A 26,971-nucleotide genomic window follows, 5' to 3' on the forward strand; every position below is an offset into this window, starting at 1 on the left:
ATGGTGACTTCTGTAGCCCCGTGTAGCGCTTCTTGATTACAAGCCTCATCAGTGAGTGTCGCAGGGATCAACATCCTCAGCTGCTGCGTGGGGAAGGCAAAGGTAAAGGGGTGAGATGGGTTACTTGAGAAAACTAAAATATGTGCCCAGCCTCTTTTTAGTCCTTAGCTTGGATGAGTCCTCTTGAAGACTTTATTAAATACCGTCTTGAGATACCTTGAAATCAGTGAGTTATTTGGCACAGAGACGTAAGTTAAGGATGTCACACCTGCAAGCCCAGCAGGCTTCCAGCGTGGCACAGCAAGCAGAATCTGACTATATGAACAATCTTAATTAACTTTACATCTTTAATCTAGCTTTTCTGAATAGGCTTGCCTTGCTAGCAATAACCATCAGTCTTTAACACAATAACAACAGCTAAATGGTTCTGGAAAACTCAATCCCACACACACGTTTTTCTCTAAGTTTTTTTTCAAGCATTCCACAGTATAGTGGATAAACCATTGTGTCTTGCTTATACAGTCATATTTACAGCAGAATTAAATCATCCTTATGGCCCTCAGTGCTACAGCTCCACCCTGCAAGTGACAATTGTTGAGTCTTGTAGCACTGACTGGAAAAGGTGATGCTAAGATGCTCTGTGCCACCCCGAGGTGCCCGCCTTTGGCTGTGGGGTTCAGCTGTGCCCTGCGCTGGGGCCAGTGGAGCAGCCCCGCCACCGCCTCACGGGGGCTGTCACTGCTGCCAGCGCCTCTGCACCTGCACTCCGTGCAAATTCCTAAGAGATATTAAAAATTAGTAAGGTGACCTAGTTATTTTCTGTTGGTGTCTGTGGGAGATGGTGTAGCACGCCGCGATGTTTGACAAGGTGAGGAAGGCAGAGACTGGAAGGACAACAACGGAGGTCAAATTGGCCTATGTGACCTCAGTTGAAATGGAGCTTAAAACTTGCAGAAATTCTGCAGAACTAAGTATACTATTTCATAGCTATGCCAAATAAAGCAACCCTGGAAACTGGAGTTACGATTTGAAAAGAAAAAAAATCATGTGAAAATGCTTGTACAGATTGTACTCTTGGAAGATTTAAGAAATATTATCCAGAAGTACTGGTGCTACCAGATATCTGCAAACTCTTCAGTCTTCAGTACGCTTCCTGTGAAACATTCAGCTTGTTTCCTTAACTTGGGGGTAGAGTTTGTGCAGACTACTGTTTGTTTTATCATATCCTGACAAATGTTGGGTGGAATGGAATTTGGAGCCCGTGCGCGTGTTATGTTGGCACACACTCCTAAGATTCTAGGGCAGAAGGACAACGTGGATTTGTACGCTAATGTATATATAACCCATCCTGAAATCAGCTCAGTGAATGACAACGTTTTAGGTAACTCGCTGTTAAATCACTGGTAGTTTGCTCAGCAGTTAAGAGTTAATAAATTGAAACCAGTTTTATGACATAAGTTTTCCATTAGTAGAAATGCAAAGTCCAAGGAAAATGATTGTCCAAAGTGTGTAGTCCAGCTTTGCTTTTACTTTGGATAAATGAATTGATATATTGCATCTATAAAGGATGCCATATATTCTCAAAGCCTAAGTACCACAGTGGGCTGCTGATTTCCATGGGGATACTTAGAAACATGCTAGAGGCCTGTGGTCTCTGGAGGTGCAGATTGTAGAGAGATACATTTGAGGTTTTTGAGACTTGGATCAGCGTGATGTCTCTTGTGGAAACAAGAGAAGGAAAAGAGCTCTTTCTTTCTTCTTGCATGATCTCTGATGCTTTGAGGTTTGGATTTACTTCTTTTTTTTTCTGGATCTCTTCTTGATGTAGTTGGCATATGTTTGATTTTAAAAGATCCTGTCTGAAGATATAAAAGAGAAAGTAACGATGATCTGGCAGAAAAGCCATATGCATGTACCCTTTCATGTTGAGAAGCCGAATTTGACTAATTTAATTTGTGTAAGAATTGATGGCTTAAGTAAAAAATTTTCAGACTTCTTTACATCAATCACAGCAATATAATGCTTTTGGACAATTAAAAAGATTAATGACACTTACTATTCTGGACTTTACTGCTTTTTGCTCTTCTTTTTTTTTTTTTTTTCCCCCTGAATTATTATGTTTTAGTTTTCTATTTTGGCATTTTGTCTGTTTCACATCCATTCTGTGGATTTGGCCCTGCTGTCCATTTAACTCGAGGTAACTGTCACTGTCTGTCATTGGATTAAGCTATGTCAAGAGTAACACTACAGTTATTTTCCAAGGTGGTGTATGAGAAGCCAGCCTGTTTCTATGAGACCTTAGAAGGGCGTGTAAAATACAGCACAAAAATGCTCATCCATCAAGTATCCAAGAGCAAATGTTCTGCACCCCCCCCCCCCCCCCAAAACTACTCCAGAGCAGAGTGAAAGGGACTCGCTGACAGGACATACCCTCATCTGTCACATAGGTCAGTGTACCTTGTGTATCTTATGATTTACATATCACATAATTCAAGCAGCTTCGGTTTATCCTGGCTAGATGTGCAGCAACAAGGAGGAAAAAACCAAAATTCAACAGAAGAGGTGACAGTTGTACAGTCAGAAACACTGTCTGTAATAGGATAGGTTTTGCATATATGTTTCTGAAAATGGTTGTTTGGTCTTGAACAGTTACAGACTGTACTTTACTGGGTAAGTTTAAATTGTATTGCTTCTGTCCTGACTTGTGATGTTTTTGGCACTTTTCAGCAGTGTGTCTGGCAGAATCCAAAGCTTGCTTTTCACTGGTTCGTGCTGTTTCCTTTCCACTGTTTATCAAATGCTTTCACGTGCTGAAGAAGATGCCTTGTGTGTGTTTAGTCTTGCTTCTGTCCTGCAAGATTTTGACAGCCTGAAATAGACCTTGATAGAGGTGTTTGGAGCTCTAATAGCTATACTTCCAGGGGGGAAGAAAGAAAAAAATATTTAAAACTAGCTACACAAGCAGCAGGGAAAAGCTATTGCTTTTTTGCAGCATTATTGAAATATAGAGTAAGACCACCCAGTTCCATGCACAACCTTCTAGCAGTGTTTCATTGAACAGTCCCCAGCATCTCTGTTGTTAATATAGGCATTTATTCCATTCTGATAGCAAAACTGGACATGCAAACACTTTTATAAAACAAGCCTAATATTTTAGTTGGCATAGCTATCTGTGATGATAAGACAATGGACACATAATTTTAATAGTCATGACTCAAAAAGAGACCAGGTAGATTTAATAAGATTATAGGGTTATTGAGTACAAAGACATCTATGACTGTCTTAAGCTTATCTTATTTTGATCCTGCTGGAAATAAAATTAAAATAAAATGCGTAGGAAATAGCATACTAGTTTAGATGGCTGGAATCTAGTTCCTATGACCATTGTAGGACTTTGGCGCTAGTGGATGGGAAAAAAATCCATACTCTTGTTTCTTCAGAAGCAGGTCAGAGACATAATTTGAATTGCAACTGTGTAGCTGTGTGATTCTTTGCAGGTGTGGTGAAGGTCATGCTACCTTCACTCCTGGTGTGAATTATGTTGTCTTGTAGGAAAATTGCTTTCTTGTACTTTACCTGCTTTCTGCCATAGTGCAGTTTGCTTTCTTTTGGATTGCAGCTTCTGGCTGCAAAATAAAACACTGTTGAACACATGAAGGGAATTCTAGAAAATAACAAGTCATGCTAAGGAAGCATTGGGATGGCCATTATTTTGCTTAAGCAGAGGATCAGATACATTCATTACTTCTGTAGCCCTTGCAATATTATTTTCTGTTTCTGTTCTTCTAGTTGTCATTGCATTAGAACCCCTGTCAGGCTATATTTATTTGCTATGACTTTCTCAGTGCACTTCTTAAATTGAGGAGATGAACTGGTCTCTAAAGACCGATGTTATGCTACACCTTAAGTTTTCTATGGCATTAGGGAAACAAGCAGTCTTTGAATTTACATGGCGTATTAGAATCGTAGAATTAGGTTGGAAAAGACCTTTAAGATTGAGTCCAACCATTAACCCAGCACTGACAAGTCCACCACTAAACCATGTCCTCAAATGCCACATCTACATGTGTTTTAAATACCTCCAGGGATGGTGACTAAACTGCTTCCCTGGGCAGCCTGTTCCAGTGCCTGACAACACTTTAGATGAAGATGGTTTTTTTCCTATATCCAATCTAAACCTTCCCTGGCACAACTTGAGGCCATTTCCTCTGGTCCTGCCTGTCACTTCTTACTTGGGAGAAGAGACTGACACTCGCCTCCCAACAACAAGTTAGTTGTAGAGGGTAATAAGGTCTTCCTTGAGCATCCTTTTCTTCAGACTAAACAACCCCAGTTCCCTCAGCTGCTCCTCCTAAGACTTGTTCTTTAGACCCTTCACCAGCTTCATTGCCCTTCCCTGGACATGCTCCAGCACCTCAAGGCAGATAATGCCCTGAGAAAAGCACTACAGAAGATCCCTGCCTCAGATGAGCTCAGGTGAGTGTGAGGCCTGGGAATTCATGCTACTTGCTGAACGTTTGACAGCACCAGTCCCATGTACTATGTTATAATTTGCCTCTTGCCTTTGCCTTGCTACACGCTTTCGAAAGTAGTATGTGGGCTTAAAATATGGCATGGCAAAAGACTTATCATCTCAGTTTTTTTTCTGTTGAGGGCTAGATGGTTGGTCCTCTAACACAGAACTTCTGCTTAAAATTTTTGTATTGAAAGTTCCCGATATTTACAGACCCTTTTTGATGTGCTTTTCAGAGAATGAGCCCTGGATGATAGGTCTACTTTTTTTCATGTCTGTTTAGTTTTGGGTGTTTAATTTAGTGCATGTTAAGGATTATAGAAAGTAGCTACTACTTGCGCTGTTGTTACTAGTGCAGCTGCCTGCAGATCTATCTCAAAGAGCTTGATTAAGATAAGCTGTCTAAGGAAAAAAAGGCAGCAGTTTTGGGAGCTGTTTTTGCATCTGTTTTGAGTATATATTTGTTGGATATATAAGTTTGTGGTGAGTTGCATAGTAAGATCCAGGGCTTTATATTAAGTTGCTACTATATAAAAGTAAGAAATGAAAGAAAAAATGAAGTTGTGGTAAAAACTGGTATAGGCAGTCAGAAAGACATTTGTATATTTTTTTTTTTTAATAGAAACACTGAAATCACAGGATGATCAACACAGTTTACTGATCTACAAAAAATCGGAAGTACCTGAATTATAAAATTACAGCATTGTTAAAGTGGGAAGGGACCTCTGGATCATACGGCTCAGTCTCAGTGCTCAAAGTAGGGTCAACTGAAACAGGCTGGTCATGGCCATGTCTGTTTGGGGTTTGAGTATCTCCAAGGATGGAGACTTTGCAGCCTCTCTGTGCAGCCTGTTCCAATGTTTGACCATCATCACAGTAAAATAAATACATAAATCTTATGTTTAACTGTAACTTCTTATATTTTAATTTGTGCCCTTTGCCTCTTGTCCTGTCATGGAGCACCACTGAAAAAAGCCTGGCTCCCTCTTCTTCACGCCCTTCCTTCAGGTATTTATATACACTGACAAGATCCCTCTAAGCCTTCCCTTCTCCAGGCTGATGAACGGTCTCAGTGCTCTCAGCCTTTCTTAGGAGGGGTGCTCCTGTGCCTTCATCTTCATGGACATTCTCTGGAACCTCTTCAGTGTGTCCTTACCTAGCCTGTACTGGTCAGACCAAAACTGGGCCTAGCACTCCAGATATGTCTTGCCAGAGCTGAGCAGAGGAGAGGAAGGATCGCTTCCCTCAGTCTGCTGGCTGTATTCCTCCTAACGCAGCCCACGGTGCTACTAGCAGTCTTTGCCATGAGGGCCTATCACTGGCTCATGTTAAACTTACTGTCCACCTGGATTGCCAGGTTTTTCTGTCAAGATGCTTTTCAGGTGGTCAGTCCTCAGTGTGCACGGGGTTATTCCTCCCCAGGTGCAGGACTTAGCATTTCCTTGTGTTGAACTGACTTACTGAAATTCTTGTCAGCCCATTTTTCTCAGCCTGATGAGGTCTGTCTGAATGGCAGCAATCTCTTGGTGTATCAGCCTTTCCTCCATGTTTTGTATCATCTGGGAACTGGCTGGGGATGCACTCTCTCTGATTCTCCAAACAACTTGGGTTTGATAATACTTAGATACTCTTACGTGTTAGCTCTTGCACATGTACATGAGTCTGCAGTAGCCAAATCTAACCTATTGGAAGTGAATGGCTTTGTTTTGCACTAAAAGAATAGATGTAGTATCTGATAGTCTATTTAAAACACATTGGAAAAATTACTAAAGTATCTCCTGCTTCCCCCTTCCCCCGAACAGAGAGTTTTAGAGTGGACGCTGAGGAAGAAGGCTTGTTTTGGGGCTTATATACCAAGAGAAGACTCTAGCAGTATCATAAAATATTAGAAGTATAATTGTAGGAAGAACTGGTATCCAACCAAAGCAGTAACCACTATGGATTCTTCGTTTCTTAAATTCTCACAAGGTGTTCAAATGTTCTGAAGTTCAAGTAGATTTTAAATGGTAAATACCTAGACTTACATATGGCATTTCACAGTTTCTACAAAAGTGTGCAATTGTAAATAATATGTTGCTATTGGATGTACTGGCGATCAGCACCCTAACCCTACAGCGGGTAAAATGTTTCTGTTGTGCTCTTGGAGATTTGCTTGCACGTGGTTTAAATAAAAATATTATTGATGTTAATGGGGGAGGTATATAGCTGCAGAAAGCATTTACTTTGTGAAAACAACCTATGCCACAGATGACCAGCTAGCAACTCTGATGTTGTTTGGCATCACTTACTTCCTTTTCCCCAAAATATTTTTTTTTCTTAAGGAAATCCTGTTTATTTGCTTTGAGGAAATAATTTTTTCCAGTTGGTCTTTTTTGTTTATTTGTTTTAGTGGGTTTTTTCTTTTCTTTCTATTAATCTGTTAAGGAGTGCTGATACTCCTTGAAAGTCTGTTTTCTGCCTCTGTAGTTCCAGTGCTCGGTACATGAGGAGTTGCTGGTAGCAGCAATACCATCTAAATACCTTTCTTGTTAATAATTTGATGAGCAGCTCTTGCAGGTGTTTAAATTTCTCTGGCCTTTTCCTGGGAAAGAGCATTTTACATTTATTCTTCTTTTTTCTTATCTACCTTTCTTCTACCACCTAGTTGCCTTAGCTGGAGAGCTATTTTGGGGCATGCTTCTATAAAGACCACAGTCCATTACTCCAACTCATGGCTTGAGAGCAACTGAAGTGATATTCTAGAGGCACTGTTTCTTGGGTTTGCTTAACTTAAAGGAATTTAAAAAGCAGTTAGTGAATCACTGAAAATGTATTTTTTTTTTCTTTTTCTCTTGCCCTTTTAATATCCTTTCACTCCACAATCATCTCTCAAATCTAAGCATGTTTACTTAAGCAACTTTGTGGAGAATGATTCTCTAGGGCTGGCTGACGGATTAAGTGGCAGTACCTTGGTTGTGAAGCAACCTACGTTTGCACATTCTCCAGTCGTTTCCCATTAAAACTTAAATCCTTGTTCTGTTGTGGCACCTTTAAAAAGCAGACCTCCTCCTTACGTCTAAATGTTATGAAAACCAGGCATACTGTAACCCAGAACCCTAAGGAATGCTTGATTGAAATAACAGATCAGAAAAGTCTCTTGGTAACATTTCTATGATTATAAGTTTGCTCAAGTGACAGAAACATCGTGTCAGCTACCTTTCTGCATACAGTCTAACTTTGGTCCAAAACCTAACATAGCTCTTAAAGGCTTCACTGATGCAGTGTTTGTGGGGATAGATAACTTAAAGTGTAATGGTATTCATTACCTTTCCTCTTTCTAGAACTATCTCATGTATTGCTGATTGGGTGGTTGGTCTGACTATTTCTGCAGAGCAGAATGTAGTCCCAGTTAGTAGTTATTAGGATGCAGTAGAGTGAGTGAAGGGAAGAAGTGACTTTTTCTTAATCCTCACAGGTAAACAAAAAGACAACTTAATTTTAGCCCCCTCTGCTCTTCTATGGTATCTATCTTGGTTAACTTTTTCTTCTTATTACTGCTTCTGTTAGTAACTTGTAACTGATTTGGCATCCCACATACAGGTCTGAGGGCATTGATGTAGGAAATGCAGACAAAAGTCATGAAGAAAATAAGAGAAGAAACATCCACTGGTTTTGATTTACAATTAAAGAATGAAAGGTGAAGAACAGCAAGTGTTAAAGTTAGTTTTAACATGGTGTATTGCATCAGTCAGTCAGCATGGTGTAGGAGGAAAGAGCTAAAACCTCGCTTTCTTCTTCATTGCAACCAAGTGACTTGAATACATAATATGAACACATAAAATAGAAATCTAAGTTCATTTAATGCATTTTGAATTTAACCCTTTGTGCTTATGAGAGTCAGTGTCCTTTTTTCCTGATCTGTGTTAGAGATATTTGAATGAGAAAACTGATCATGAATGTTCTCCTAATGTTGTTAATCACAAACTTTTCATTTACAATGGAGCTTAGCAAATATGAAATGAGACTCCCTGTGATATAGGAGGCTGTTTGCAGCCTTAGTATGTGTAAAGATGTACATGCTATAAGTTATGATGCAGTTGACTCCTACCCCAGTGTGTTCAAAATGAACATCAGCTGTTTTAAACTTAGTTTAAAGCTTCCTGGAATTGTTCCAGATTCTGATATGGAAGGTCCTTCTACTTTGTTATTGATACTTGTGTTTGTTCTCTCTCCCTCCCACCTCTTTCTCCCTTCGCAGGCAAAGGCAGCTCAAGCATCTCATCCGACGTGAGTTCAAGTACAGATCACACCCCCACCAAAACCCAGAAGAATGCGGCTACCAGTGAAGGTAGGCAGCTGGTACTCATTACCCAGGTCAGGCCCCACAACATAATCCTAGTGATTTTCAGAAAAGGAACCCCTCCTCCTTGTTCCTTCTGTGTACGGTAAAATTGGCATACTAGAAATTAAGAAACAGTTCTTCCTGTATCCAATTTTCACTCCTACCTGCTGTAGTTTCTGATTTAAGCTTGTGACAAAAGATTTAAGATACTTCTGCAGAACAAAAATGCAGAGGGTTTTGAGTAATATTGCATGTTACCTTTTTTTAGCAAAGGCTTTTGTACTTAAGATTTAATACAGTCTGATTTTGAACTTACTTTTGAAGAATATGCTTAATGGAAGCTTTTTGGCATACTTTATAGGTTAAATCTCAGCCTCTTATTTTCATACTGTGAACACCACGAAAATGTGAGTTGTTTGTGCCACGTTTCAGGAGTATAGCTATGGACATGAAGAGCTGACAAGAATTTAATTAGACCAACACAAGTCACCTACAGTTACTGGAGTATGTGATTATCCAGGACTAATTTTTATTGTCTAGGGGAAGGAGATTTCATATGTGTCAGTATTAACACAATGTAATACTACTTGGCCTATGAACAGAGAAATGCTGATCCTTCCCTGCTGCTGCCTTATATGTGAGTTGGTGTGCTGTGTTAAATGAAGGTATGTTGGTCCTAGTTTTTACAAGAGTGTCTTCGAAGGCTGAGAGGAAATCATTAAATCTATATGTAGTTTAATGATGTCAGCTGAAAGGATTTTTTTTTTTTTTAAATGATAAATTTGTGCCTTAACTAATTCTGCTGAACTCTGTCATAAGTTGGTTGTGCTTGGTCATTATCAAATAGAAATTCTGATTTCTTATACTTCTGTCATTACAAATTAAGTTGCAAGTTCTGATTGCTCTCAGTCTGGCTCTATTTCTTATGGTTAAAGGAAATCATAGACTTTGAATAGTTCTAGTTTGGCAAGTCTGACTATGACTGTAGAATCTGTACAGTAAAAGCAATTCATGTTGAGTAATAAATAGCCATATAAATCAAGAGTTCATTGTTAGGCACGCATACTCCAATATCAGGAATGAAGACCTGGCACCTGTTAATCATGAGAGATACTGGTTTAGAATCTCTGCTTTTTAGTCCAGGCAATAAATTTTACAATAAATGAATGAATTGTTAATGAAGTTAAGCTGAATACTAGACTTCAGGTTTCTCTAAGCCTTAGACTCAAAAGTTTTGAGGTACCTGATGGAGGTGAATTGCCAAGACACAGAATAAATTTAGGAAATGTATAAAAGCATTTTAACTTCTTGGTACGGCAGCCTGGGGGGACAGGACAACCAAACAAAAACCCAAAACAAACCACACAAAGGAGTAGTGGAAACTCTGAAGTCAGTACATTTCCCCCTTATTTTCAAATCAGATAATATAAAGTAATCCTTTTCTAATCTCTAAGATTTATGTTCTTAATCTAGCCTATTGTAAAGCCAGTGAATACCAAGGCTGGGTCAGTCTTCACCACTGGTTTGCAGCCAATTAATTCATTAGTGAGGGAGGCTTAAATGCAGGCCAACAGATGTTGGCCTAAAGATATATTTTTATGAGTTCTGGTGCAGATTCAGAAAGAGTTCAGAGAAGTGGAGTTGTGTAGTCTATACTTGGAAGCAGTTTCAGATGTGAGCCTAGTTTTTCTGTTCGCTAGAAGAGTGGGATTTGACAAAAACTTTGACAACAGTAGGAGTAGTCTCTTTCTTAGCCTGTGCTATTACTACTTTTTTACAAAGTTTTTCTGTTGAGTAGTTACTAATGCGCATCAGTTTAATATAAGTTGCCATAATGTGGACTGCTGTATGACCTGACAGATATTTTGAATGACATAACAAGGGACCAGAAGAGTTCCATGAAGGCAAGTGAGAGCAGAGACATGGAAGTAACGCTGGGGGAAAAATAAGGACTTTTGAAACCAGTGCAGTTACCCGAAGGCACGTTTATCAAGTGGTGTGCGTCTGGATTTTTTACTAATGATGCTTCTTTTCCCTATGTGCAGCAGACTTAGGCTGTAGGAGGATTCATCTGAACAGAAAGACTCTTGCATTCTGCAAGATGAGTAGACTTCTGTGCTTACAGGACTGAATGCTTTCATACTGTTCAGTTATACAGTAGTGTCTAGGGACCACCTAAGAACAGGAGCATGGTTGTGTTAGATGCTGTAGAAGCAGTGGCAGTTAAGCCTTTTCATTTAGGGTGTTTTGATAACATTTTATAACTGTTATATAGATTTACCTTTATAGTACTCTATGATCTAATACTTCCTTGCCAGGATACAGTAGCACCTGCCCGCCCCAGAGATTGGTAAATGTACCTTGCTTTTCACCATGAGACTGGTTTATTGCAGTGACAGAATGCTCCACTTCAGCCCTTTGCTTTAGCCCTGGATTGTAAATTCATAGCACTGTACGCTGCCCTATGGATGAGCCATGTGTTGTGTATGGTGAGTTGTATGCGTCCTAGGTATGGAGTGGGAAGAACTATGAACCATTGCAGGTGAACTCTACCTTCATTGGCATGTGAAATAATCTTAACTGAACAAGTTGCAGCCGGCTTCTTTGCATCCCTTGAATTTCTTACGGCAACTGAATTCCTGAGTGCCCAGCTCCGTGGAGAACATAGAATTTGTGTTTGAGGCTGGAGGCCTTTCATGGCTCCCACTTTCCAGCCTTGCAAACAGACCTAACTCTTTCCCATTCTGCACAGCATGTTGTCTTTAAGACAGTCGACACAGCACTTATTGAAGCTGAATCTATGAAATGCCTTGAAGCAACTAAAAAAGAAGTCTGTGGGACTGATTTGTACGAGCTCTGTGGTACTCTACGGCAGAGAAGCAGTTATGCAGAGTACTTCTTAGGCAAGTACTACACAAAGGTGTCAAGCAGGACTCTTGCTTGAAAGAGCAAACCAGCTTGGGAAGTATCTGACAGCCTGCGTTATCGTGCCATCAGTCTGAACAATCAAATGAACTATGCTCTTCATCTTGTCTATTGCAACCATTATATCTGTCAAGTTCCAGTGCTGTGATGGCTCTTTATAGGATGGGTACAAGAAATGGGTAACAAGCTGCTTAAAATGGCCTATGTGGTGTTCCAATCCTAGTTATGCTGTTAGGGCAACATCAGTTAAATCACTTGATAGAAAGAGGAGATGCAGTTGCAGCCAAAATATGTTACTTTCCCTCACATTCTGGGTTATGCGCATCTATAGAGTTGTAGAAGGAAATCTTAGGTTTCAAAGAGAAAAAATGCTTGTCATTCTATTAAATGTGCCTGGATGAACTGTGCATCCTCTACCAGTAAAGAACGGACAGTCTGTTAGTATCCTTAGCCAAACCATCTTCACTCAGTGATGCACTGCAGAGGTAACCGCTAGCCTGTTTCTGTTGTGTAGAGGAATGCAAACAGTAAATAGCAGACCACACAGCTTCTGAAATTCAAACTTGAGGTATGAGTGATGCACTTGAGGGTTACAAAGGTGAGGCTGTACTGGTACAGAAGCCAGAGTCCAGTTGCTGTCATTGTGGCTTTCGCTTTCTCTACTTTAGTTAAGGGCAGGTGGCAAAAAATAGATGTCTGGACCTCTGTAAATCAGAGTATGCCGTAGGGACTGTTTGTTTGTCTACAGCTTGGCTCAGAAGGAAGCATGGTAGACTGTGGGTGTGCATGCACACTGTCTCCTGAGGATACGGTTTTCTTTAGCTTTAAACATACGCTGCCTTTTACTTCTTCAATCTCAGACATGGTCTGCAATTCTTTACTCTATCAATCAATTACAGTTAGAAACTTGAGAACGCCTGAGTTTTTGCTCCCCCCCATTGCTCTTCTGGCAAGTGAAAGACTAAATGGATTTTTGTGGGCCATTTAAATGCAATTTGCTAGACACAGTCTCAGCTGGAATATTATTGTCTAAAACTTGATTTAGAAGATTAGACTGCATGTTTTTGTATGGGCTTACCTTGATCAGGGGGCTTTCTTCTAACACTTACCTGCAGAGCACGGAATGCTATGTCCAGGCTGGATGCTTCATATTAACTTGACTGTTTTTCAAATAAAAAAATCAATACTGTTTGCACTTTATGTATATGGGTGTTAAGTGGTAATCCAGAGGCAACTTTAAATTGAGAACTTGTGTATGAACTCCATGTGTGAGTTTTTAATTTATTTCTCACTTTCTATAAAACCAAATTGAAGGATTATGCCTGAAGCAAAATACTGTTTTAGCAGAGAGGCTCAGTGCTGAAGTGCCTCTGAATATATCCTGTTAAATGACTATATTTTAAATTTTGTGGAAATACAATGAAGCCATCTGCTGTATTTTGCAGAAGTTAAAATTACATATTTTTATAGTGATGCTGATGTTTAGGGACCTTCAAAAAGAAAGTATTAACTCCTGTTCTGTTTGTTTTCCCTTCTGCAGTACTCTGAGAATTCTAGAGCCTGGCTTCCCCTCGTGATGTTAATGTACCTTAGATACACTTTAAAAAGTCCGTGTCTGGAAAACAGATGAACCAAGAGAACACAGATTTTCATCAATTAGCACTGTGATGTATGTTTAGTGTGGAGATCAAAGGCATATTTTGGTAGTACCCGTTTGTATGCATCTCAACAGAAGAGGTATTTCTTCTGAAGTTTAGGTGTGTAGTAGAAAAGTCCCCCATTCTTATAGTTGCATCCTCCTCTCTGTTTTAGTTGAGTTTTTTGGTGTTTTTGGTGAACTTGGTAGTGTTAGGTTCACCATTGAATTCGATGATCTTGAGGGTCATTTCCAACCTAAATGATTCTGACTCTGGGAGAAGCATACCTTATAGATTGGCTGGAATATTTCTGTTCATTAGGAACCATTCTATCCATTAAATCATGTTTGGGGGAAACTATGTGAAAATGTATCATTTTGCAAGTATGTAATGCTTTGATCATTGGTGTAAGAGTGTTACTTTATACCCTGTGCAAGATGATACCCAGCTAAAGTTAATCAGGCTGCGTTGCTGTGGTCTTCAGCATCTTTTTATGGTGGGTCCCTGCCACTGAAATTTCTTGAAGTGGATGGTATATTAGTGTGTGCTGGTCTATGCAATGGAATTTCTGCTGTCTGTCATCTTCCCCTGGCATATAAGTTCCAGAGGAAAAGATGCCTGTGAATGAGGAACTACCCTTCCTTCAGTACTGGTTTTCATTCTGCTAAGTCCTTGGGGGGGGAAAAAAAAACCCAACCCACAAACCCCCATCCTTCACCAAAAATAAAACAAAACAAAACTCCCACCTCACACCTCCCCAAACAACCAAAAAGTACCATCCCCTGCCCCACGAACCAGCAAACAACCCCAAAACCTGTAGCTGAGTGTTACAGCCGGTGGCGAGTTTTATGCATTTAAGAGCTCTCAATAGGACTTCTGCTATTCTGGATATAGAAGTGTAGATGTTCACTCAAGTTTCCTTTAATTATAGAAATATCAGTTACTCAAGTAGCTGAAACTGGATTTATGTCTAATTTTACATGAATAATCTTAGTTGGATAAGCTTTTCTAAGAGAAGTTAGCCTCTATAGCTGGAGTCCTTCATGCATTTGCTGTAATCTTCTAATGATTTCTTAAGAAAACTTTCAAGTTACTTTCAAAACCACTGGAATTTGAATACTACTACTACATCAATTTATTTTACAAATTGTGTTACACTTAATTACAAATGTGTAATTAATATCTAATTGAGGAAAGTAGGAGTAGAGAGTTACTGAGCCATACCATTCATTCTTACTTTTGCACTTAAAATAATTTTAAGAGGCTACAGTGAATAACGGAACAAGCAGCTACTTTTGAAACTTTTTTTCTGACCTCTGGAAAGACAGATTGAGCTGAATCAATATGTGAAATCTCCCAGAGCTGCTGGTTTACACCCTTATTTTCTGTGTCAAAGAATGAGCTCAATATGAGAAAATGTTTATCGCTGCTTTACGTGGGAATATATTAAGTGACATTTCTTGAACACAGAAAAACTGATTTGGGTTGTGTGCCTTTCATTTCACCTTGCAAGCGAGGGAACAAAGTACACGTTATAGGATGTTTTCAGAGAGGATGTCATTCTGTTAATTTCTCTTGGCTTCATAATCACATTCTTTCAAAAGGCTTTTGGATCCCCCAAGTAATTCTTAATTTATTCAATGAATTTAAAAGAAGGAACCCTTGTGTTGTGCACAATGGAGGACACTGACAGATTTGGAAAGATGGAATGGGTCCTGTGCTACTGAATACTCTTGGTATTTAAAATGGTTCCTGATGGAGAATCAACTTAGGCTGAGATTCAGGTGAGTGCAATCCTGATCCTAGTTCAGGAGATAAAAATCTCAGAGAACCAGTTTGCAAATAGGTAACCTTTCTGTGTATTATGGTTCACATAATAAGGTAGGTAATAACTGTGTTTACAGTGTTCCGTTGAAGCTTTTGAGTGGTTTGTGTATCCTCTTAGGATATTGAGCTAAGTGTTGTGACAAAAGACTCTTGCTGAAAAGAGATGCTGTTTTCCACTCAGTTTTTCTTGATGATCCTTTTGGCAGAAAGAGCTCTTCTGATCCATTCCTGCATCTGATACCTGTTAAGAAATGTTTTCTCTCTTCCATTCTTCAATATTTTTCCTTTCATTTCCTCTTTAACATTAGAAGCTTACTAGCCTAATATCAGAAATGAAAACACACATACGTTCTTTCTAGATGCATGCAAGCATATGCGTAATTCCTAATTCTTTTGATGGCAGTTCTCTTCCTGTTTATCTCTGTCCTCATGTCTTTGCAGCATCTTTTACTGGGAATATGGACTCTTGGTTCTACCGTTGAAGCAGTTCTACTGTCTAAGCAGACTTTCTGTGCACAAAACCATGTCTGAATTTGGTATGAATGCCTGAATTTGCCCCTGCTTACTTGGAACTGGGCTGAGGTTCAGTTGGCTTTGAGTGAACTGTAGCTGTTTTGAGTCGGTAGTGAAACTGGAGACCAGGTAAGATTCCTAGGGTTTTGTGTTGCTTTTCTAGCAGTGGATTTCTCTAGAAAAGTGAAATGCTGTATTACTGAATGTGCCAAAACAGAATCATTTGAAGCCAAAAAATAGGGGAAGGATAAAGGGGGGGTGGGAGGCGTGACAGTTAATAAATCCGAAACTATAAACACTTTGGCAGAATAAACAGAGCTCACTATTTAAATTCCTTTAACCAACATATCTGAATGCATATGTAAATATAATCACCTCAAGCAGTATGTGAAGGTACTAAGTAGTATAGTGGTTGTTCTTAGGCCCTATTTTTTGTGTTTAACCACATCTTGTTATGCTTTTGCTATCTAATAGGCAGTGTTCCTGCAAAGCTGTTCTGCTAATTATAACAGCACTATTGCAATCAGCATTTAAATCAGAGTTCAAATACGAGGCAAAAGGAATTGGGACATTGGCAAGGTTAAAGCTGCAAATTGAAACCTTACGTTATTCTGGCTAATTTGTGCTGAAATGCTATAGCCAAATGTTTAAAACTTGCCCAAACAATACTGGGAACAAATTGGAAAGGTACATAAAACTTCAGTCTTACTTGATCTGCTGCCTGAAATGTGAGACCTACCAGAGTAAATGCACTTATAGTACAGTTAAAGAGAAATGATCCCAATTTAAAAACCTGGCATTAGCTTTTCAAAAGTAAGGTCTGATGCTTGGTAGGAGTGATTACGGTTTATTCAATTACCTGTAAATCTGATTATAAGGAATCCAAGATCCCAAATGTAATTCCTTCTGTAAAATGCTGTACTTAAGTAGTTAATACTGTTATCACAGGGAGGTTCTGACACTGAACTGCTCTTTGTCTCTTACTGCCTATGCTACCTATTTGAAGTAGTTTCCTTCTCTGAAAAGTGAAGTCATCCTGAAGCATCTGATGATTGCCTCTTTCTTGAATACTGGACTGTTTCCTAAGACTGCTTGAAGAATATACTCAACCTGATAATGCGTATTTAAATATGTCGGGCTTATCCATTTTGCAGAATTTATGAACTGACACTAGCAAGTTCCTCCAGATTAATTCCAGTACTTGACCAAAATAATGAAAAAATAGAACAGCAAGTTTTTACCTTTAACTTGACAATCCCTGCTAAGATGCTCTAGTTTAAATTTATTGCGCAAATTATCCCGCCTTATTTTCCTGTACCTTATCTTTTTATGTCAGCTTGTCAAATGACTATAATTTTTAAGACTGATACTGCTAACGGTGCCAAAACTAGCAGCATGCTTGAGAAATATCCACTTAGAGTTGCTGACTCCTACTGTTCTTCTCTTGTGGCTGTACCATAGTGCCCGCTACTGTGTTTCTCTCAACTTACTGAAGTTTGGCATCTCCTTGTTTCTGCCAGCGTTCCTCAGATTTGCCATGAGAAGTATGTACTGAGATTGGCTGACAAAAATGGCAGTTTATAATGGTAATTCTTATTTTGTTAATTCTGACTGCTGGATCATCATTGGTTTAAGCAGTTACAGTAGACTAGGCTGGAAGTATAAGCGGACATTGTGAGCATGAGTATAATCTGAGGATGAACCATCCACATATTCCTCTAGCCTTAATCAGCCACATTTGAACATAAAGTTGTGGTCCATTGTGATATTTCCCTTCATATTTAAGGCTAGTTTTCATCTTGAACTGTGACGATGGACTGGGAGTTTGTATTTCTTGAATCTCAAAGTATAATTGCTGTTTTAATGGTTTAAATAAAATATATTTTTTTTTCTGATACAGGAATACCGGTGCCCATAGCAGCCTATCAGCTATGCTGAGGTAGATTTCTACTTGCCTGCTCTGGCCTCTTGTGTGTACATAGGGTTGTCAGAAGATGGGCAGGATTTCTTTAAAGATGCATTGTAAATACTTATTTGTAAGATTTGGTAGTCAATTTAGATCAGTTTGATTAGCTAGTTTGAGCTACCCTCCAACAAAGTGAAGTATGGAGAGTTCTCACAGGCGTGTAGCCTACCTGTGATGTGTTTATGATACCTTACAGATATGAACGCACGAGTGAGAGGAAGCTTGGTGGCTTTACTGGATCACTAAATTGTCATGCTACTTGCAGTGACTTGGATATATCATAAATCTCAATTGTAAATTATGAGTCAAATAGTGAAATTTCATTTTGTACCAGTACCTAATTTAATCTACGGTACTTCTGTTTTTCCCTAATGCGAAGTCCATTTTCATCTTGTGTATCCAAGAATGAAATTTTACAGTACTATCAGGTATTCATTGTTTGTAGGTAGTCTTTTGCTTGTTCATTACATGTAAATAGTGCTAAGTGGAAATCTCTGAAAGACAAATGTTATTGTTGAGAGATCTCAAGGATGTAGGTAGCAGGAGCAAATTCTTATTCCTAGCTGTGAAGTTTGTGATATGCTTAATCTGAAGATATTTATATGTTCATGTAGACATATGTCAACATAGATTATTATTTTTTTTTTTAAACACCCCCATCACATTCCCCTGGCAAGATAAGCATGTGTAAGCCTTGCCAGGTGGGTCTTTAGCTCCCATTTAGGCAATAAAATCTGTGTGGCACCTGAAACCTCAGAAACTCTGCACTGTGCAGAGCAGATGTTCAGCTGTTTAGCATACACAAGGAAGAACTTTTATAGTAGTTTTCCTTATAGATCTGAAACAAATGTAAATGATAAAGTCATAATTGGACTGTCTTCAGTGGGCTCTAGCTTGGGAGACAGTTTACTTAGTCCTTCTTTATTGTGGGCTGAGATAAAACATTAGCTTGAAGTCTGCTTTCTGAAATCATCATGCACTTTGACCCTTTTGCCTTTCTTTTGCTTTTGAAACAAGATTTTAGTAACTTTTTGTAATCTGAGGCAAAATTTGTAATCCAACCTGATTTGTAACTCTGAGTATACTTTCTCTTTGCTGTTTCAGTAGAGTTAAATTTCTCAAATTTCTTTTAGTGCCCTTGTACCTCAGATTCAAGCGTACCACACGTTTTCTGTCCAGCCTTCCTTTTGTATTTGGAAGGCTTTTGCAATGTTAATCACACAAAATTGATCAAGAAGCTGACGTGTCTGGTTTTAACGGGAGATTAGTCTGGATCTGGCTAAAAATCACAATAATCTGAATCTGCTTTGGCTACTTGGTGCTGTTACTCTGACAGAGTACTGTGTTCAGTTTTGGACCCCTCATTTCAAGAGGGATGTAGAGGTGTGAGAGTGTGTCCAGAGAGGGACAATGAAGCTGGTGAAGGGTCTGGAGAACAAGTCTTGTGAGGAGCAGCTGAGGGAACTGGGGTTGTTTAGTCTGGAGGAGACTTGAGGGGAGGCATCTTATTGCTCCCTACAACTACCTGAAAGGAGGCTGTAGGCAAGTGGGGGTCGGTCTCTTCTCCCAGATAACAAGTGATAGTACAAGAGGAAATGGCTTCAAGTTACGGCAGGGATGTTTAGATTAGATATTAGGAAAAATTTCTTCACTGAAAGGGTGGTCAGGCATTGGAAGAGGCTGTCCAGGGAGGTGGTGGAATTGCTATCCCTGGAGGTGTTTAAAAAAATGTGTAAATGTGGTGCTTAGGGACATGGTTTGGTGATGGACTTGGCAGTGCTGGGTTAATGGTTGGACTTGATATCTCAAAGGTCTTTTCCAACCTAAATGATTCTATGATTCTGTGATCACTTCTGTCAGTGTCTATAAAAGACAAGCTCCCACAGCATTTAATGAAATGTGAATATTTTGCTGGACTATGCTAAGTATGTCACCCACAATGAAATTGTATCCAAATAGAAATAACAGCGCTACTACTCAGTCATTGGGATCAGCTTTTACCAATCATATTAAATAGTTCTTTGGGTTGAAGGAGAATCAGTCTCTTTGGCTTGATGTGTTAACACTTTCAAATACTTTTAATTTTGTAAATTATTTTTATCCAGAATATGCCTTTGTACGTGGCCAAAAAATAAATTAACCCAAACCACACAGGAAATACACAGGAAATACTAGGTGGGGGTGAGTGGTTTTGTGATGGTACCAGTCTTTTCAAACATATTGTTCATAAAGAGAAGACTGGAAGGCTTCAAAAGCAAACATGAGATTTTGTCACGAGAATCTGTCATGATTATCCATAGATATCCATTTTGAATTAGACAGCAGGCAAATGTTGATGTGAACTGAAAAAACTAGGCTTAGAACTTTTGTCATGTCCTGATCTCTGTTATTGGTTATTCTAGTTCTGATTTTGGCAGATGCCTAAAGGGAAAGCCCAAAGATATCCTCTTGAATTTGGTGATAAGTTAATGACCTAATTATTACTGTAACATTATTATCCTTAATTCATGCTTTGATTTAGAACTTTTAAGTGTTTCTATACTGCTTAAATTTTGCACCTGCTAACACTGAAAAAAATTGGAACATATAATATTAGTGCAACTCCTTATATCCCTAGGAGAAAGATCTTTTCTCATGTATCTTGCAAATAAGATGAGCATAGAAGGACAATATGCCATAAACTTGTTACTTTTTGACATTTGTGCATTCTAAATTGGAGCAACCATGTTTAAATATGTAATATTCTGCACTATTTGGGACAGATTAATAATGAAGCCATAACCAAACAGTAACTAAAATATTGGCCTGACTAAGCAGGGGGAAAAGGAATGTAGTTGGCAACGGCAAGCAGTAAAACTACATGAAAGAAACTGAAAAATAGATCATATTACCTGCAATGTCAGAAAAATGAGAATGTGGTTAAAAGTATGAGTGACCAACCTTTGTATCCTACTGTCTATTGCTCAATATGATATGCTTATAAACTTAGCAGGCTTAGATACTGCTGAAAGGATAAAGTGTTTTGTTTGGGCCCCTTCATAGAAGTTGTGTCTTTTTGTCTGAATGATTAGCTAGTTCAGGCCAGAGAAACAAGCATTTTGTAGTAGGTGATTTAGTTAACAGCAAACGTAATCACGGTGAATCTCTGGAATTTGGTGGCTGCTGGGAAAACTGATGTATCAATGCTGCTTTGGTAACTAAATAGGCTTCCTTAATCTGAAAGATAATTTATAAACTGTATTTGAAACTTATTGATATTTATCTTGGGATTTGACTATGGTTCTAAAAATAGTTCACATATAAATTCCAAAATGTGCTTATTGTCCTGCAATTAAATTATGTTTTAATCTTGTCAAAATCCAAGGGTGTCACTTACTAATTTCAAGTCCTAATAGAGGCCACATTTCTTCAAAGCTTTGAAAACATTCAGTGAATATTTGAGGGGTTTGTGGAATGTCAAAGATATATCCCATCAAGAAGTTTCTTAAAAACTGAAGTATTTGACTGTTTGAGCTGTTCTTGAAATAACTAATTTGTACTGGAATAGAGGTCTTGCAGATATAAAAATACACCAGTCTTCTTAAGAAGTTGTCACTGGACTGAAATAACTCATCAAAAAGTTATTCCTTTGTTAGAGGGATGTGGAAAAATATCCCTAGAGCTGGTAAGAAACCATTACACAAAACCTCTACAAAAAGAAAATAGCTGAAACTTGAGTGAAAATCTAAGGCGTGTTTGCTAGCTTCTTTGAACCCCAGGACCAAGGTCATCTTTGAAACGCACTGTTGCTAATGATACTGGTGTCCATTTATGTCCTGACATGTTTCTCTATAGCAAGAAAAATGTGTGTATTTTAGGTGCTAAGGTGCTATTTGTGTGTTGGAGTTTTTAATTTATTTGTGTCTGTATTCATTTGCTTGTGTCCAGGAAACTAAATTCAAGATCTGGATGAGCTTCAACTCTTCCCATCTGTGCATGTATTGGAATTTTCAAGAAACTTGGCATGGGAGGATGCTCAACTGAAAACATTTCACCAGTCCTCACCTCTTTAAACATTTTTATTGCAGTAGTTTGCGCTCTGCCTGTGTACTCATTAGAAAAACTAGAAAGGTTTTGTTGCCTTAGTTGCTTCTTGAAAATTAAACAACATCAGTTCTGTCCTGACTTTGAGTATGGTTTTAATACTAATGTGGTTCAAATATCAACTGAAAGTATGTATTTGTTTTTCCTTGAATAGTAGTCTTTTCAATTCTGGCCTAGTTTTATGGTCACCTTGTCATGGTCTGCAAATGACATGCTCAGCTCAGAATTAGATCTTCCACTGGGTGCTGAAGTTTTTAGGCTCCTGTGCTTTTATTGACATACCAGCTTAACTTCCTCGTTTGTACATCATGTCTGTGTTAATTTGATTCAAATGAAGGACACTCCTGCCCCAGATTTCTCAGGGAATCCTACACAGAACTCTGTAAGTGTAACATGACACTTTTGCTCACAGAGTCAGATCTATTTAGGATGATTCACATTAATGCGGATGTACAGATTAGCTGAAGCTTTTGAAGCTTCAGGTATCTTGGTCAGAGACATTCCCATTTAACATCTGGAAGTAGTAGAAAAATCAACATTTTCTCTTTTTTTCCCCAAGGGAAGAATTGTAGGCTGTCAGAACAAGGACAGGGAAAGCCATCTGTTTAACTGTTGCACAGTCTTGTAAACGCTGTTGTCTTACGCATCCAGCCTATGATAGACTTCAGATACAAGTATTCAAATCACAAATCACTTAATAGCAAAGGTTTAAAAGGAAAAAAAGAAGTTTATATATAGGTGTTGAAATACATGGTCTTATTCTCAGTGTTTGAACATTGCGTGTTGTATCTTGGGCCTGGGTGAAATACTGCGTAGGAAACTTAAACGCTGAATTGTAATATTTTTTATTGCTCCCCCCCTGTTTTTTAAAAAGTGAACTTTTGACTGTGAAGTTGAATGTGTTAACTCCTGTTCTTTTGTGTCTAATTTTTGAACTTGAACGGAACAGTCATACTTAGCTCTTGTATTCAGTTTGTGATTGACCAATCTGAATGGACTAGGATTATTTTTGCCACAAGTGATTTTGGTTCCATATCGTGGCAGTACCAAACTTCATTTTTCATTTTGGGGAGGGAAGGGACTATTCAAATTAAGGGTACTGAATTTAGACTGGGAAAAGGAAGAAGTGATGACAAACGATAGCAAAGGTAGTAAACCTTAAGTTGAAAATAAAGCTTCTGTGTTGTATAATACTGAAAAGGTAGCTGTAGTTTCAAGTTTTGTATGTAGGGGTGACACACTGCTAAGCAGTGATAACAGACATTAAGGCAGATGTAGGCCATTGCATTCCAGCACTTCTGTCTCTCTCCAGAAAGCTTCTGGTGGAAGCTACAACATAATCTAGATAAACTAATATAGAGATCTAATAAAAGGAACCTTGCCAATTGTGGGTGGAAGGAAATCTGGAAATGCTAGAAGACTAGTACACTATTAAAAATAGTAATGGCTTGTGATGTCAGATAATTTAGACTCACTGAAGAATCCTTATGTGCAGGTGAATCCTTGAAATGCACTCTGCATCAGGATTGTTGAATTGTTTTGCTCCAGACAGTAATGGCTATCTTCATGCACTGGTTGGAGTTTATGACTGTAAGTAAGTACCACTGAACTTAGCTGAGCAAATGCATTTCAACTATGAAAAGCAGCGTGTATAAACAAAAAAATAAAGTCCTTATGTTTACTTGGAATGTAGTAGAAACTGCTTTCTGTTGTGCATAGAACTGGTTCAATGTTATAATCAATGAATAGACTACAATATACATAAAAGGATGTGTAACACACCATTCTAAGTTCTTCATAAAGGATAACTGATGGATAAAAGTTAAGACTGAAATCTGTGATGCTTAACTAAAGTTTACGTTGGAAATGGTGCAGTTTAGAGTTTAATTCCCACTTCTCTTGTTGAAAAATCTTATAGAAAATACTTTATTTTTTTTTAATGTAGCGTGATGCTCAAACATGCAAGTCAGACCAGCAAAATCCTTTTATTTCTGTTTGCTTTCCTGTGGCAACATTGCCTCTTTGCATGGCTCTGGTTTTACCATTGTTCTGGCAAGCTTTGGAAGATACCGGTAACCAATATACTAGAAACCTGTTGGATGATGGAAAAGCCATGGGTTTAAGGACTTGTATGCCTGCAGCCGCCTCCTCGGTCGTGATCAAAGCTTGTTTTGCTGGGCACTGTGTTCCCTTGGTCACGTGGATGATATCAGACCCCATCCCTCTTATGTTCAGCTCTTGAAGTGTCTTGCTGTTCCTTATTCCTACACCAGTCCTTCACTTTCTAAATGTGCGATGAAGCTGTCCTCACTGCCAGCTTGTTGTTTTCCTGAATATGCTGGCCAGGCTGAAATGATATACATCATATTACAGGCTGCTTGCTGCCAAATTTTAGTCACATATATATTGCTCAAGCTGCAAACCTCCAAAGCAAACACAGAGAGGAAATCAAAATTAAATTAATCCTCTCCGAGGATGTATAAAGTATGGCTGCACTGAGGTTTACAAGTTGAGGGTGAGAGGTACCATTGGTTGCGTGGGAGCTGGAAGCCACTGGTATGCACAACTCCTTCCTGTTGCATTGCTTGTCTGGGCTGGATATGCTTAGCGTGAAGACCTTAGGGTTTTTTAATGATAACTAGCAAATGACTCTGCAAACCCATGGCTAACTATGGAGCCATAGGGCATTCTTGGCAGTTTGCATTCACTGGATTAAAGGCAAATGACTCGCCACTTTCTCTGGAGGCCTCAGAGCTGTTCATTTGGTTCATGTAATGTAGTCAAAGCATCTTGGCTGAGACAGAACAAAGCTCTGGAGTCTTCACTTTTGGACATGGTATGAATGTTAGGTTGGAGACCTACTTTCTGTCATTCTTGGTTGAGAGGACTGGTTTAAGGACAGTGCTTAGTTCTGTTGTGCTGCTGCTTTCCCAAAGGTTGGTTTGGTGCTGGCCAGCAGGATAAATGTGCCTCTTGAAGGCTTTGATGCCAGATCTCTCTCAGCTGGCATAAGGAGTGGAGCCATGAAGTAGTAGCTGATGATGTTCTTAAAACACCTAATGGCTATACCTAGTCCATTTTCATGTGGAAAATGCGCATGAAAGGAGTACTGCCTGCAGGAGCTGAAAATTAATTGGAATTACATGGCAAAACTTCACGTAATTGCAAAGTAGATTTGAATGCTTTTTCATCTAGAAAAATATTTTTCGTTTTTCTGGAGTTATAAGATTTGGATTTTTATAATCTCACCTTAAATGAAATGATATCTCATATTGTATAGCTACTCAGAAAAAAATGCCTTAACAGGCAGTGGCAGTCATAAAGTAATTAATCTACTCACACAAGCAGAAAAATAAACTTGATTGCTTCTTCATGACTTCTTCACCAAATATTGTGCACTGGAAGAAGGAAATAAAAATCTTGCCTGTTTTTTTCTATAAGTTTAAAAGAGCTTCAGGATTGTAAACCTAATGTAGACTGACATCAGTGATCACCGTGATGTACCTGCTGCTTGCTCTGAAGTTTGTTTAATTATTAGGAGCATTTAAACTGTTGTCTTGGATAATTTAAATGTCTGGTTAAATTGTTTTGAGAAGTAAAGTTGTAATAGAGTAGCTTAATCTTGAGTTGCTTATTTTCAAAGTTTGTCCCCCGGAACACACCTGAAATAGATGAGTTCAGGGGCTGAAAATGTGCCCTGTTTATCCTGCCAATACAGAGGAAAGCATCTGCTTGCAGTCTTGCAATATTATCTGTTACTGAGACTTTGCTACTACTCCCTGTTGTTCAAGATGAGACTTGCAGAGAATAATAGTACAGCTTTCCCAGAAGAGCTCCTGTAGTGGGAAATTACCAGTGTGTTGTCCTGCTGCAAATTATCTGTCCCATCTTTTGTAAGCTTAATCTTTGTACAAGTTCTGTATGATTAATATCTACTGACTGGAAAACAATTTTCCATGGCTTCCCTGCTAAATATGTCAGTTTAGGTTACTGGTGAAACTTGGATGTCATTAATCAAGCATATAGTATAGGCCTAGGAGGGAGAGTGTAAGAATTATTGTCTGTACTTCTTGGTGACTGTACAAGGACTGACTGCTTGCCAAAAGAGTTAACAGAGGTGAAGTAACGTACTGTGAATGTCAACTTGTTGATCTGCCGACCTCAAAATTTTTCCATGGAGTAGAGCATCCACTTGTGAACTTTAAACTTGCTGACAATAGGCCTGGGATTTTTGGTATCATTGATAGTAAAAATTCTGAACCCTCAGACAAAAACTTCTGATCTCATGAGATCTCTGCTGAAAAAGGAGTTATTCTGGGGAGAATCAAGGAACCTGCATGTCTTAAAACCTATCCTTTGAAACTGTCATTTATCACCAGTCCGTTTCCTCACCCACAAATGAAGCAGGCAGCTATCTGGCATTGAAGGCAAACTTCAACAAGATGTGAAAAGGTAGGGTTTTTTTTGTGTAGGTTTTTTGTTTGTTTGGGGGGTGTGTGGTGTTTTTTTGGTTTTTTGGGTTTTTTTAATGGTGAATGTTAAGTTATAATCTTAGTGACTTGTTTAACTATACTTTGCTTTGTCCTGTATGTAATAAACTTGTTTCTAATTTGAATAAACAGGTATTAAGTATCTGTAGGTTTGATACTCAATGACTTGGAATCGAGTTAAGGTTCTGACTTACATTGAACTACATATCAAAAACCTAGAGCACAAGGCTGACTTAGAGCATGTGTCCTACTTGAAAGTTAGCTGTGTAGCACAGCAGAAAATACAGTAAAAAGGGATGGCATGTATCTTGCAGTAGTATTTAAAAATATTCAACAGATTTGGCAAAGGTGCTTTGGGAATTGCATGATCATAAGAATACAGTTTCTTCCTTAAAGGTTTGTAAACTATACCATTAAAATTATTACAAGATGTCTTCATTAGTGGAGAAAATTTTTAGGATTAAAAATGTCATGCCAGTGGACAATGCTTTCTCATTTCTTCTGTATTCTTGCTCTTGTCATGTTGTAGATACGAGTGTCTGCCAAACTAGACTGGTTTGTAGAAGTCAAATGCAGGCCCTAGTAAAAAAGGAATCTTGTAATTTTAGTTAGTTTATTTTTCATATTCCGTTAACTTAATTAAAAATGATCATAACTTGGTTGCAGTTTACTGAAATGTCTAAGAATAAAATGGAA

At 38.6% G+C, this 26,971-nt stretch overlaps 1 protein-coding gene across 1 annotated transcript in view; it reads left to right on the top strand.

Annotated features, from left to right (window-relative positions):
• Positions 1 to 26,971, top strand: part of FBXL7 (F-box and leucine rich repeat protein 7) — a 196,390-nt gene that overhangs the window by 37,306 nt on the left and 132,113 nt on the right. The window contains exon 2 of the mRNA XM_040588152.1: positions 8,751 to 8,840. Within this exon, the coding sequence (XP_040444086.1) occupies positions 8,751 to 8,840 (90 nt within the window). The remainder of the gene's footprint in view (positions 1 to 8,750; positions 8,841 to 26,971) is intronic.

This window comes from Falco naumanni, chromosome 3 (assembly GCF_017639655.2).
Source record: "Falco naumanni isolate bFalNau1 chromosome 3, bFalNau1.pat, whole genome shotgun sequence".
Classification (NCBI taxonomy): Eukaryota; Metazoa; Chordata; class Aves; order Falconiformes; family Falconidae; genus Falco; species Falco naumanni.